The sequence below is a fragment of the Ursus americanus genome, chromosome 3, assembly GCF_024610735.1.
Source record: "Ursus americanus isolate L20-20 chromosome 3, mUrsAme1.1.p, whole genome shotgun sequence".
NCBI lineage: Eukaryota > Metazoa > Chordata > Mammalia > Carnivora > Ursidae > Ursus > Ursus americanus.
In genome coordinates, this window is record NC_142129.1 from 86,265,750 (window position 1) to 86,280,053 (window position 14,304).

A 14,304-nucleotide genomic window follows, 5' to 3' on the forward strand; every position below is an offset into this window, starting at 1 on the left:
TGGCTCCCCCATTTTTTACTATAAGAACGTGGGGGTTTTTGCCTAATTTTAATGGTAGTAAATGGGTTTTTTTTAAGCCAGTAAAATATTTAAAATATCAGGAAGGTACTAAAAACCCACCTTCCAAAAATAACACTGTCAACATGTGAGTGTTTTTCCTTCATTCTATTATCTTTGAGAAGGTGGCAAATTAATCAGAATTTGGTTAAAAACTGAACTGAAGCAATAGACACAGTATTACTCCCTAGAAACTTCCGCCGCTTCTCACCTCAATTTGAATCAAATCTATCTACGCTTGCCCTACAAGCCCTCTCCAACCAGACCCCATGGCACTCTCCCCACACTCTCTCACTTGGTCAAGGTCACGGCGGCCCTCTCCCTGGAACCCCTTCAGGTCTCAGCTGCAGTGTCATTGCTCAGAGCAGTCTCCTCTGTGGGGGCCCTGGCGTTATCCTTTGCCCCCTCCCTGCACGGTGCCTTCCCAGCTCCTGGGACAGCATATCACTGTCTGTGCGAGTCTGTGGCAGCCGGGCCACGTCTGACCTGAATCCCTCCTGTGGTGCCTGAGACATAGTGAGCACTCAGTAGGTATTTGCGGAGTAAAGGAGAGAGGGTAGAGAGGCAGTTCCTGCCTGTCCTTGGTACATAGTAGGCGCTGAGCAAATATATGTTAGATAAAGCTAAAGAAACCAGGGGAGTCAAACAACACCTTCCGGGGCACATTGATGGCAAGCAGGCAGCTGGATGAGCATACCTGAATGGCATTTACCCCTAGATGTCACTCTTAAGAAGTGTTTTGTAGGACAGAGTTCTGGAACCTATTTACTGTGTTATTTTAATCTCGGGTGCCAGCTTCATCAGGCCCTGCGTGGTGTCCACCACTGGCTGTGCTGTCCCCACACCGGGGCGTACCCAGGCCCCTCAACCCTCCAAGCTCAGCCCCGCGCCCAGTCTCCATGCAGAGTCCTGACTTGGGTTAAGAACCATCTCTGCTGTCATCTTGCTTTCATCTTGGATCCCAGGTTCTTTTAACAGCTTCTGCCTCAGTTTCTCCAGCAGGGCCCTGCTTGTTAACCTGCCTCTAGGACTGGGGCCCTGTTCCTTTCTGCCATTTGCCTTGCTGGAAACTCAAGTACTGTCCTAACCCCTGCCACAGGGACCTTAGCGTCTGACACTTCTGAGGACTACGGCCACCTCCCCAGTATTCTCCATTCCTGCTCTCTGACTGTCCTTCCTCGTGTGGTAGCCCTGTGTTTGTCTACACTGAGATCTGTACTTACAACCTGCCAGGCTGGGCTTTCTCAGCCTCCTGTTCCATCCTCTTGTAGTCACCAGGCCCTGCTTTTCCGTATCCACCATAGCAGCACACTAGTTCAATACACACGTACTATCCGTATATTTCAGGCACCGTGCCAGGCCCGTAGAGGGCTCAGGTCCTGTGCTAGCAAGGCAAGATGACTTTACAGTTGAATCCCCTTCCGGTATGATTGCTCCCTAATCCGCCGTCATCTTAAAGCAATGACTCTTGCCAAAATTGAACTTGGCTGCTGTGCATTCAGCATTGATTCATCATGTGTTTGCAGACTACCTATGTGTGCCAGACTCTGCTGGGCCCAGGTGACAAGGAGCAGAGGCACAGCCCCAGCACACAGCAGAAGACACACACACACACACACACACACACACACACACACACACACAGCTTTGTTCAAAGGACTTCAAAAGTGGTTTGCAGAGGGAGCATTGAATCCTGCCCTGGGGAATAGAAAGGGACTGTGAATGAAGGGTTTTTATCGGGCCTTGATGGATAAGGTCAGTTCCATTTTGCTAGGCAGATACAGGGAGGGAAGGAACATCCAGGCAAAAAGAATAACATTAGCCAGGGCGTGAAGTTGGTATTTAGTATCAGTATTTAGGAACAAAAAGTACAGTTGTCTGGTATGGATGGAACACAGGTAGAGATGGGAATGTGGTGAAATTTGGGTCAAGGAAGGAAATTTGCGTCCAGATTGAAGCAATGTAAGGGCTGTATTGGGGGGGGGGGTGACAGCAAAGCAAAGGAGTCATTTGGAGCTCAACTGATCAACCACAAGTTACTGTAATAGAGGCCTATTAAAGGTCAACAGGGAGATGACCAATTTATGAGTCCAATTGCCCAGAATACACTGAGTTGAGAAAGGATTCCGTCTTGGGATCTGCACCCTGGACCACTAACAAGGTCAAGCTCAGCCTCCTCTCCCCAGGCCTGAATCGGATGGTCAGTACTGTACTATCCGCTGGAAGATAGCCTCAGAGAAGGGTCCAGCATCAGTCGCTTGTAGGCGTCGGAATCCACAGGTGTGGACTCTGCTGCAGACGCAGCCTCGAAGGATGGCCTTGAGTTGGACTGATGTGTTAATCCGCCAGCACGCAGGGTCACTCGGTGCCTGAGATACCGGACCCCTGTGACTTTTAAACATCTAGCAAGAATAGCCTTCCAACTGGCATCTTCTCCCAGTGTTTAGTTTCTTTTAGAGAATTGTTTTGTCTACCCAAAGAGTATTATTGAGGGTATTATTGCCTGTATTACAAAATGTGTACTCTTTATAGAGACCCTCTTGCAAAATCTCTATCAGGTCATAGTCTCCAGAAGGGCTGTGTTTTTCCTAAACAAATAGTTTCTTAAAATCTTCTGAACATTGGATGAAGTAATGGGTTTGATTTTCCTTCTGGCTACAGATATATTTGAAGATCGCCCATAGCAAGTATATAGTGTTTGTGATATATAGCGTTGAACTGGTCTTTGTCCCAAACCCACTGGGATCATTTCCTTTGTCCTTCCTTTCCTTTTTCTGCCCGGTTCAAATTAATATTATTTTGATTTCTGTGTATCCAGATAATCCACCTTCAATCCTTTTTGGAACAGGCTAGAACACACACACACACACACACACACACACACACACACACCCCTACATATAGTCCATTTAGAATATCTGACTAATGCAGGACAGTGTAATTGTAACCTGCAGGTTTCTAACAGGCCTCTAAGTATTTGAGAACGTGGCAATAGAGCCCTTCCCATGGTAGACAGAGCTGGTCTGAGAATCGTTTTTTGTGTTTTTTTTTTTTTTTAAAGATTTTATTTATTCATTCGACAGAGATAGAGACAGCCAGCGAGAGAGGGAACACAAGCAGGGGGAGTGGGAGAGGAAGAAGCAGGCTCACAGCGGAGGAGCCTGATGTGGGGCTCGATCCCGTAACGCTGGGATCATGCCCTGAGCCGAAGGCAGACGCTTAACTGCTGTGCCACCCAGGCGCCCCTGAGAATCATTTTTAAGAGGTCCTTAGAGAGAAGATTCCTAATTCAAACTCAACAAATGCACAGCCAAGCATCAGACACACTCTTCCTTCAGATTTACCAGAAAATGCTTCCTTCTGCGTTATTACATCTGCTAACCAGTGTCTCTCTTTTGCCAAAATAACTTCTAAAGGCATCACCTGGCCAATTAATTGATATTTTTTTTATACAAAACAAAATCCTTTTTTGACAGAAGTATTATTTCTCTCCACTGTCTCCTTCCTCTAGCAGACAGAAGCAGCCTTACTATTTAGAAAAAGTCAGTGGGTGAAGGACGTTGCTTTTCATTGATGTATCTTTGTGAGTTTTTCTCCTCTCTCTCCTCTCGACCCTGGAGTTCCTGTTTGTAGTCCTGGGGTAACTTCCTCATTCTTGTCAATATGTGTGCAATAATATTTCACTTCCACTTTGTTTCTAGATGAGAATGGAGGAATTTGTCTTAAGAAAAAGTAGGCTTATTCCATATGAACTTGGACAGTCTGAAGCAGCCAGAGCTCATTGGTGGTTAAGAAATTAGTAGACTGGGGCACCTGGGTGGCTCAGTCGGTTGAGTCTGCCTTCGGCTCAGGTCATGATCCTGGGGTCCTGGGTGAAGTCTTGCATCTCCTCAGGCTCCCTGCTTAGTGGGGAGCCTGCTTCTCTCTCTCCCTCTGCTCCTCCCCCCTGCTCGTGCTCGCTCTCTCGTTCTCTCCCCTCTCTCTCAAATAAATACATAAAATCTTAAAAAAAAGAAAAAGAAAGAAATTAGTAGACTGTATGTAGAAAGCTTTCAGTTTAGTGAACTACTTTGGGCCCAATTAACAAAACAACTCCAAGTTTTGACCCTGAAATAGTAATGAACTCCTTTGTTCACAAGACTTACAGGAGAGGTAGCTTTGTAAAAACAAGCCTTTCGTTTGGTACTAGATGCTATACTTAAGGCTTTTGAATCAACTATGAAATTAAGAGCTGATGTGCTGTGTAGGCTCAATCTATTTCTTAACTACTCGTGGATAGCGTTCTGGCTAACAGTAACAATATTTCAGCATTCCCCACGTTCACGCTCATTAACTAAGTCCATCACACCAGGTTCCTGAAATCAGACTCTTCCTTTACCCCTTCTTCTCAGTCTTCCCCAGGCAGCAGAGAAGGAGAGAATGAGGATGTCTGAGGTCAGTGCCAGGCAGCCATGGCAGAAGGGAAAATTCTGCTGTTCCAGCCAGTCACTTCTGTGTTCTGTGTTTCCCCCCTGAGCTCCCCAGGCCACATCCTCAGTCCCTCAAACCGCAGGCCTCCGGCCCAAGGCTGCATACCCAGGGTGCTCTCACACACACCCTGTGGCTCAGTACAAAGGGCAGAAATGAAACTTCTGGGGCTTGAGGGGGCGGAGCCAGCACCCAGCTGTGCCCCTCCAGCAAGAGAACCACCGGCAGGTGCAGCCCGGCCACTATCTGCTTCCAGCTCGCTCCCCACCTCCGCCTCGGGAAGTGTGTGTTCAATAATGCAACCTCGCATACTATTAATAATAATTGCCAACCACTCGCACAGTCCTTGAATCGCACCACAACCCCATGACGGGTCTTGTTATTATTCTTCTTATTCTACAGATGAGGAAACTGAGCTCCAGAGAGGTTAAGTGATTTCTCCGATGACAGTGTGTCTGTAATAAAGCCAAGAGTTGAATCCAGGCAGCGAAGCATGACTCTGCACTTCTAACCCCCAGTCCTTACTATCGCTAAGCCAAAGAGAATTAAATCTGTCACGAAGGCTCGAAGTCTGCACTGCCAGTCCCAACTTACACATCGTGTCTGCCCAGTACGGGGCACGCAATTTGGGGATGAAATTTCTTCCTCACAGACATGACCCCTCACACACAGTGAAAATCAGCACTGAGTCAAGTCAGGCCAGCAGAAATGCCTTAGGTAGAGGAGATGGCCTGAGAGAGAAACGCAGGACAGTTCTTTTCCTTTAACATGTGTCTGTGTGCGAGTGAATCCATGGGTTGCCACTTAGAAATATACACTGAGTACCTATGGATTGGTGTTAAAATACCTTGGCCCCAGATTCATTTTCCTTCTCAAAAATTTTCTATTAAAGAGTTTGACCACACAGTGAGCTCAGACAGCAAGGGGTGTGCCTGGAGCCCCCAGCGTACAGAAGGATAGAAAATAATTAAAAATCAGAACGTACTCTAATTCAAAAATCCAAAGACATCCCCATCTATGCCCTTGTGAAAATCGTGTGAGCTGACAAATTAACGAGCCATTTGCCCAGGGTGAAGTCTGCCCTTCACCTGTGTAATTACCAAGAAATGAGAGCGACTTTGGTGGGTCCTCTGGATGATTTCCAGCCATAAGTGGAGTCACTGAGGATGCAGGAGCACTCAGGCACTGGGGCCACAGCTGGAACAGTTCAGACTTCTGGGTCTGGGAGTCTCCAGCTCCTGGGCAAGTAGGCGGAGAGAAGATACAGGGCGAGCTCCGATCCAGACCGGGAAAGGAGACAGAACGAACGCTGTCTGCCGGCCCCCATGCCAGGCATTTTATATATATTGTCCTGTTTAATGCCAGAATCATCCATGGGCTCTTCTACTTGGACGGGGTGAGGCGTCCATGGTCCAGCCTTGCCGTACAGAATGACACGGGCATGGCCACCATCACCGCGGCTCTCAGCCGCCCACAGACGAGATCATCTAAAAGCAAAAAGGAAACTCACTACCTCAACATTTTGGCCTGTGAACCTTACAGTCTTTTTTCCTCTATAAATATCTTGTGTCCATTTACCGACATGGGCTTACTACTACATGTGTTGTTTGATGCCCGCTTTTTAACTCAGACGCTGTTACACGGTCATTCCATATTCCTGTCCAGTCTCACTCCAGCAGTTACAGAGCATGGGGCTAGAGGGACTCTGATCAGTCCTTTTTATCAACCCCCACTTGTAGGATATCCAGGTTACCTTCAAGGTCCTGCATTTTTAAACGATGTTCTGCTGAGTATTCTTGTAGACTGAGCACTGCCAAAATGATCCAATTTTTGTTTAAAGGTAAATTTCTAGCATGGAAATTGCCGGGCAAAAGGATATAGACGTTTATAAAGTCCAGTTTATTGAGGCATAATTCACCGACAGCAGAACTGGGCCTTTTTATGTGTGCACTTCTTTGAATTTTGATGAATGGCATCGGGCATGTAACCACCACCGAAATGCGGTTCTGTAACACTTATTAGTAATTTAAAGCTTTAGATGCACGTTATCAAATTTTCCACTAGTTAAATTATTCCTATTCCCACTTTCTGTCAGCCCGTGAAAGGTGAGCATTGGATATTATTCTTTAAAAAAAAAAAATTTAAGATTTTCCAATTTGGTAGGTGAATGTTTCCATCTTGTTTCGTTACGTTTGTTTACTAATGAGGTAGTATATTTTTTCATGTTTATTCTCTGTTTTTATGTCTTACAGTGTGAACTCACGTTTATATCCTTGGCTTATATGACTAGCCAACTATTTATCCACGCTTTCTTACTGATTTGTAAGAGCTATTGGGGAAGAAATGATTTGTCGTGTTGCAAATGTTTTCTCTTGATGTTTATCTCTTGTATTGTTGTTTATAGCTTTTTTTTTCCCCCTCAGTAACGTTTCCATAATCTCTCCACCTTTGCCTTATAGACTGTACCTTGGAAAGTGATCTTCATAAAGGCCTTTCCCACTCTATGATTATTAAATGTTGTCAATTTCCTAGGAAAGAAATTGACATAAAAGGTAGAGTAGGAAAAAAGATGAAAGGTAGCGTATTTAATCTTTAATGCATCGGTAATTTATTTTCACATGTCACACAGGGTAAGCTTTATTTGTCCCCCAAATGATAGCCAATTGTACCAGCCCCATTTATCCAATAATAGATCTTTTCCTAATTGGAGAAGTCACCTTTGTTATACATGTGGCATGTACTCAGGTCCATGTGAACTTTCCATCCTCGTCTACAAAATGTCTTATTTATTTATTTGGAAAAGAATAGATGCTGTTTCCCACAGTCTTAAATACTGTAGTTTTATAATGTCTTAGTATCTGGCATGCCAAGCACGGTTTTTCATTACTGTCTTTGTTCAAAATGTTCTCCCAGGTCCTAATGATTCCAGACAAACTTAAAACCATACCTGAGTTTAAACGTCCAATAGGAATTTTTGATGACATTTCATCATAGATGAACTTGAGAAGAATTTGGATCTTTATAATAAGCAGTCTTCTCTCCCAGGATCATGCTACATCACTCCACGTGTTAAAGTTTTCATTTACGTCTCTCAGTAAATTTTTGCACGTTTAAAAAAACGGGCTGTGCAGGTTTTGTGCATGTATTTATCCCAGGAATCATGGGGGGTTTGTTGCCATTATTCACAGCAACTGTCTTTTCACTATACTTTCTAACTGGTGGCCCCTATTTATAGCATTCTATGTATTAACTTTATAAAAAGCTAGTTTAATAAAAACTACTTACTGTTTTCATTTTTTCCCCTCATTGTTCCCAGGAGACAGTGAAGTTACTTGTAAATGCTAACAATTTTACATTTTACATTACATTTTAGTTACATATTAAGTGACATGTTAATTTTAAGAAATCAGAAGTGGAGGCGCTTGGCTGGCTCAGTTGGTAGAGCATGTAATTCTCGATCTTGGAGTTGTGAGTTGGAGCCCCATGTCGGGTGTAGGGATTACTTAAAAATAAAATCTTAAAAAAAAAATCAGAAGTGGGTTTTAATACAGTACCTTAAGATGATCTATCCTTGTAATTTTGGAATAAACTCTCTTTGGTGATAATGTATTTTTTTCTTTAGCATTTTACTCCACATTTTATTTGAAATATTTACATCTGTAATCATTTTTTTTTAAAGATTTCATTTATTTATTTGACAGAGAGAGCAAGACAGCATAAGTGGGGCGAGCAGTAGAGGAAGAGGGAGAAGCGGGCTCCCTGCTGAGCAGGGATCCTGATGTGGGGCTCGATCCCAGGACCCCAGGATCATGACCTGAGCTGAAGGCAAACGCTTAACCAACTGAGCCACCCAGGCGCCCCTATATCTGTAATCATTAACTTCAGTTTTCTTTAACATGCTATCTTTGCCAAGTTACAATACTAGGGTTGGGTTGTTCTCATGCTGTAAAATTGAGAACCTTGTGATTTCTTCTATACTTTGGGACCATTTGATTGGTGTAAGCATGCCTCGATTCATAAGTGGACGTAACTCACCTGTATCATCTGCTCAAGGGCTTTTGAAGGAGGCACCAGCCAAAGCATTTGTTTAAAGTCCTCTCTCTCACTCAGCATTCAGAATTTGTATTAAAATTCCCAAGTTTATTCAACAGTTTTGAGCGTCAGCAAAGCGCTAATACATCTGTTTTCTTAGAATAGGACAAATAGTTAAATAAAGATGAAAACAAAATCTCCAACACCACATTTCCATTGTATCTCTGGGTTCCATTAGCCCTTGGCAAACATTTACGCTTACATAAAGTTTATTGCTTCCAGTATGGTGTTCAAAAACTGACTCATCCCTTTTCAGAGACTACAGAAATTTCCACCCTGCATTTCCTAGGAAAGAAATGGCCAGAAAAGGCAGAGTAAGAAAAGAGATGGAACATACCGTATCAATTAGTCTTCCTTGGGCACACCCTGGACATGGGCAATGACACTAACGTGTTTCAGAGAGTGTAAACACGGTCTTACATTCTCATCAAGGCTTCCATCTGAAGGGGGGACCTGCCCTGTTCGTGACGGTTTCCATCCAGAGGACAGGCTAACACCATGTAAATTCCAGGGCAGCCCCGTGGTCTTCAGTCCACTCAGTTACCGCAACAACGTTAACAGCTTCTTTTCCTTCATGCAGGACGTCTGCGTCAAGGCTTACCTAGCCCTTCGTCACCACACAAATCTGCTCATCATCCTGTTCTCCATGATGCTGATGACGGGAATGCCCCAGTTAACAAGCAAAGAAGACATCGAATATATTCGGGATGCCCTCACAGTGGGGAAGAACGAGGAGGAAGCTAAGAAGTATTTTCTTGATCAGATCGAAGTTTGCAGGGACAAAGGATGGACCGTGCAGTTTAACTGGTTCCTGCACCTTGTTCTGGGCATCAAACAAGGAGAGAAACATTCAGCCTAATTCTCCAGGCTAGAGTTCAGAACAAGTTCGTGCCCTAAAGCTTTAAGTCAGCATGTCTGTCTTCGAACTTGGATCTAAAATGTAACAGGACATCGCGAAGGCGGGCACCTCAGAAAGACAGCCCCATTCCTCGCGGAAGTCTTCACTGGAGGAAAATACCGGCGTGTCACATTGTTTGTTTGAGTCACGTTCGGCTTTAGGCTTAGGTGCAGGTTGGTTTTTTTTCTCATTTGCCTCCGTGATGTCGGAGAACATTCTTAGTTTAAACAAACTAATTACTTCCTCATCGTGCCTGCTGATCTATCTTATTATTGAGTGCTTCTTGAGAATAATTGGTGACATCTATTTTCGTCTGGGTTTACTCTCAATTTTGGTTATTCTTGGGCTCCTCAAACCCTTGAGAGAAAAAGATGTCATCACCCTAGCCTTTCTCTCATTCCCCAAAGAACACTTCCAAACGTCCCCCTCCACATCCGTGGAGGTTAGCAATTTGCTAAAAGCAAAGGAAGGCGAGTTAGCCTTTTCAGTGACTTTTGTAATGAGAGCCTTTTACAGTATACAACTGAGACACACACACACACAATGGAAAACCTGAACCTTTGTGCCCTGGCCCTTCCCTGCTGGTCTGGCTGCAGGGTTACAAAGAGCAATAACAGAGATGAGACCAAGAGGAAATTGTCAAGTACGGTTACTCCAGCCTTCACTAGCATAGAAACAGGAGGAAACTCAAGGGACTCATTTTTTTTCTTAAACCTTTTTATCTTCCTCCCTGCCTCCCTTGGTCCTTAATGGCTAACCCTTCCACAACTTTTTACCCAAGTTGTGAAATCCTCAAGAACGCATCTACCCTGGAATTCAAAGAGCAGTTGAAAAACAATTTCTCCTCTAGGGTTACTGGGATTTTAGGTACTTATTTGTAAAAATGTTTGGTGGAGTTTTTTTTTTTTAAGTATATTATTAAAGAGGACATTCTAGGAAATAAGGATTCATTTCCAAATGCTTAATTTTAAATTTTAGTCTAACCAGATTTTTCTTTCTTTTTCAATGGAAGAAGGTCTTTGAGATCTAAACAGTACTTCAAGTTAGGAAGAACACTACGTGCCCTGGCCATCTCTCAGTTGAAAGGACTTTGAAACTCTGACAAATTCTTCAGATTTCCTAGCAATTGAAATGTCGTCTTTAAAAACTATTTTCATTTCCTCAATATTCTGCTATTTATTGGAAGCGTTGTTTAACCTTAGAGAAAGATCGTTAAATTATTTATAAAATATTTTAAAATTATGTATAGTTAATACCTTACCTAGAAATAACTCTGTTAACAGTGTCTACATTTAAACACGATCAGATATAAATAGATATTTAAAATTTTTCTAAATAGATACCTGTTTGACTTCGGTGTAACTCAAACCTTTCTTTTTGTATATTCAAAAGCCCTTTGAAGGAATAGGCAATACTGCATCCTTGCTCGCTTGCTGAGCCTTTCCCCTGGCTCATAAGGGGTCTAGAAAGAACTCTTCCTTGACAACTTGTCCTTTTAAAATCACACTCTATCCTCCTGTACAGAGGACAATGCCCTGTAATGAAATGTTTAATCCTCTGTCTTAATGGAAGGTAGATGTTTTATGGTATTTTTATAACAGCTATTCCCTCACTGTTCTTTTGAGGAAGAATAGGAAGAATGATGCTTTCTAATTCAGAAGAGGATGTATTCATTATTCTTATAAAGAGCAGCCAAGCTTGGCCTTGTACATATTCTGTTTTTTATTTGAATTGCTGGAATAATCATCTTTGATAGAAGAATTACAGAGAGATGTATTTATATTTAGCTTACTGGCCCACGGGCATACCTATTTTCTCTTCAAACCAGCAGGTCCTTAAACACTGGTATATATCCCATTGGGCTCGATTCCTCCATATTTCACGGAAGGTAGGACTTTAACTCTTCAGACTTGCAGATAAAAATCAGCTTTGCGTGTCTCCTTCCTTCATGACTCTCAGGGAATCCCATGACCCACAACTTTTAGATCTTTGAAAACGTTCTAGAACTAGGGTCATCTCTTCCTGGGAGGAGATTTCGGGGAACTACCCACAACTCCGTCTTCACTGCCAGATGAAAACAGAGATTGTAGGGGCGCCTGGGTGGCACAGCGGTTAAGCGTCTGCCTTCGGCTCAGGGCATGATCCCGGCGTTGTGGGATCGAGCCCCACATCAGGCTCCTCCGCTGGGAGCCTGCTTCTTCCTTTCCCACTCCCCCTGCTTGTGTTCCCTCTCTCGCTGGATGTCTCTATCTCTGTCGAATAAATAAATTAAAAATCTTAGAAAGAAAGAAAAAGAAAGAAAGAAAGAAAAGAAAGAAAAGAAAGAAAAGAAAGAAAAGAAAGAAAGAAAGAAAAGAAAGAAAAGAAAGAAAAAGAAAGAAAGAAAGAAAGAAAGAAAGAAAGAAAGAAAGAAAGAAAGAAAGAAAAGGAAAGGAAGGAAGGAAGGAAGGAAGGAAGGAAGGAAGGAAAGAAAGAAAGAAAGAAAGAAAGAAAGAAAGAAAGAAAGAAAGAAAGAAAGAAAGAAAGAAAGAAAGAAAGAAAGAAAGAAAAAAGAAAAGAAAAGAAAGAAAGAAAACAGAGATTGTAAGTCAGATGATTCAGGTCAAAGCAGCTTCTGTGCATGTCCGGGACTAGCTACATAATTTGCAGAGCTCATTGCAAAATGAAAATGTGGGGCCTGCCATTCAAAAATTGTTCGGAAACTCGAGATGGCAACTGCACAGCATGAAACCAAGCACAGGACGACACGGGTCACAGACCCATGAGGCTGGAACTGCATGTATTTGAACAATGGCTTTGGTGCTCAATTTTACATTTGGACTATGCATGAGTTCAGATAAAGCGCCCAGATCAAAATGTTATTTCTGTTCTGATTAAAATACTTCACCTCTGTGGCTGTACCTTAGGACTTAAAACACTGGTCCATTGTTTTTGGACTGGAACCGAGGCTGCTAAAGTAGAGCAAAGCAGGGGTTCGAGCCCTAGCCCCAAATGACTGTATTTGACGAGCTCTGGTGAAAGTGTGAGGGAGTGGAGACATTACAGATAAAATATAAAAATCCCTGGAGAAAACGCTTGACTTAAAAAAACAAAAAGTAACTTTATTAAGTATATATTTTACAGGAGATGAATTATTTTTTAAAGAAAGGTTAGATAAAGGAATTCAGGATAATTTGGAAGCTGCAAGTCCTCTGTAAATGGAAATTATTTTTGGAAATGAGCCAAAAAAATAGTTTAGAAAGTAAGTTTCTAAAGCAAATTCTGGCATTTGGTAAACTAGGCTCTATTTGCCATGGCTGTGAAATAAATTGTCAATTGTGTTTCATGATACAAAGAAAAAAATGGGGGGATTTTTAAGGGTTCTGCTGCCTTATTTCTGTTTAACCCAACATAATAATCCTGTTCAATAAATGTGGTTCTAGTCTGTGTACTCATCTGCATGTTTGCAAAGACTCATTTTTAGGACAGGTGCTGGGGGAACTTAAAGCACGCTCCTTGGCAAGCATACTCATTCAGAAAGTTCAGACATTCCCTCTTCTGGATAGTCTAGGTCTCCCCAATTGTACTTGCATCTTAACTGTTAAATGTACATTCAAATGAAAGAATCAACATCTTGTGTTCTCTGTATACATCTTTTAAATTTCTGAAAGGCCAGAGATTCCTGAAAGTCAAATTCTTTAAGAAATCTATGGAGTTCCTACAACTTACTAGACTCGGTGCTGAGTACTGGGGATTAGAATATAGAACAAAACTGACCCAGCCTCAGTCTTTACAGAGTTTATACTTTGCTGGCAATAGCAGACACTTCATAATGGGTGTCTCTCATGGGTTGAAATGTGTCCCCCAAAAAGATACGAAGTCCTAACTCCTGGTATCTGTGAATGCAATTTTATTTGGAAATAGGTTCTACAGATGTAATAAAGTTATGATGAGGTCATGATGGTGGGCCCTGACCCAATAGGATGGGTACTCAAGAGAGAATGTAACAGAGGTAAAGATTATAATGTCTGAAACCAAGGAACACCTGAGGCTACCAGAAGCTGGAAGAGACGAGGAAGGGAAGGGAAGGGTCCTCCCCTAGAAGCTCCTGAGGGAGCACGGCCCTGCCAACCCCTTGACTTCAGATTTCTAGCCTCTAGAACTATGAGAGAATAAATTTCTACTGTTTGGAGTCACCCAGTTGGTGATATTTTGTTATGACATAGAGTGTCAACAATCATCAGTTTTGTGGGGGGGTTTTTTTTTGGGGGGGACAGAGTTTATGTAAGTAAACCTGTTTGATATTTTCTGCTGATACCAAAAAGATTTAATTACATGCAAAATATGTGACAAAGTGCTAATATACTTCATATATAAAAAGCTCTAATAATTCAATAAGTAAAAAATAAACACCTTACCAGAAAAATAACAAATTCACCAAAAAAATACATGTGGCCGATAAGCATATGACAGTGGACCCCAAATCACTGCTGATTAAACAAATGCAAATTAAGATAACTTAAGTTTCCTTTCACCATCAGATTAGCAAAGATCGGCAAAGCCCAGAGGAGGTGATAATTTGGGAGGAAAAACGCTCTATCGCACTGTTGAAAGCAGAGCAATAAATTTATGCATGGTGTTTTGTCAGATTTTATCAAAATTAAGAAGGTTATCTATTCTCTGACCCATCAAGTCCAAGAATTTATCCTTTAGAAATTATTGGACAACTGAGAAAAGACTTAACGGCAGAACAGTTACCAGCATTCTCGGTAATACAACCCCAAATTGGAAACAGCCTAAAATCCCTCAAT

At 42.4% G+C, this 14,304-nt stretch overlaps 1 protein-coding gene and 1 long non-coding RNA gene across 9 annotated transcripts in view; one reads left to right on the forward strand and one right to left on the reverse strand.

Moving 5' to 3' along the window:
* Window positions 1-12,950, forward strand: part of PIK3CG (phosphatidylinositol-4,5-bisphosphate 3-kinase catalytic subunit gamma) — a 33,642-nt gene extending 20,692 nt beyond the window's left edge. For 4 of the 5 annotated variants that reach the window (XM_045793452.2, XM_045793454.2, XM_087861184.1 and 1 more), the window contains exon 11: window positions 9,197-12,950. In XM_045793452.2, coding sequence (XP_045649408.1) covers window positions 9,197-9,475 — 279 coding nt within the window. In that variant the 3' untranslated portion in view covers window positions 9,476-12,950. Of the gene's footprint in view, window positions 1-4,926; window positions 5,634-9,196 lie in introns of those variants that run through there. The other variant, XM_087861183.1, reaches the window with a different exon arrangement.
* LOC148110422 (uncharacterized) overlaps window positions 1-14,304 on the reverse strand; it is a 130,540-nt gene that overhangs the window by 15,580 nt on the left and 100,656 nt on the right. Inside the window, exon 4 of one of the 4 annotated variants that reach the window (XR_015724057.1) lies at window positions 5,625-6,011. The exons of the other annotated variants lie outside the window; for them this stretch is intronic. This is a non-coding gene — a long non-coding RNA (uncharacterized LOC148110422). The remainder of the gene's footprint in view (window positions 1-5,624; window positions 6,012-14,304) is intronic. 4 annotated transcript variants of the gene reach the window in all.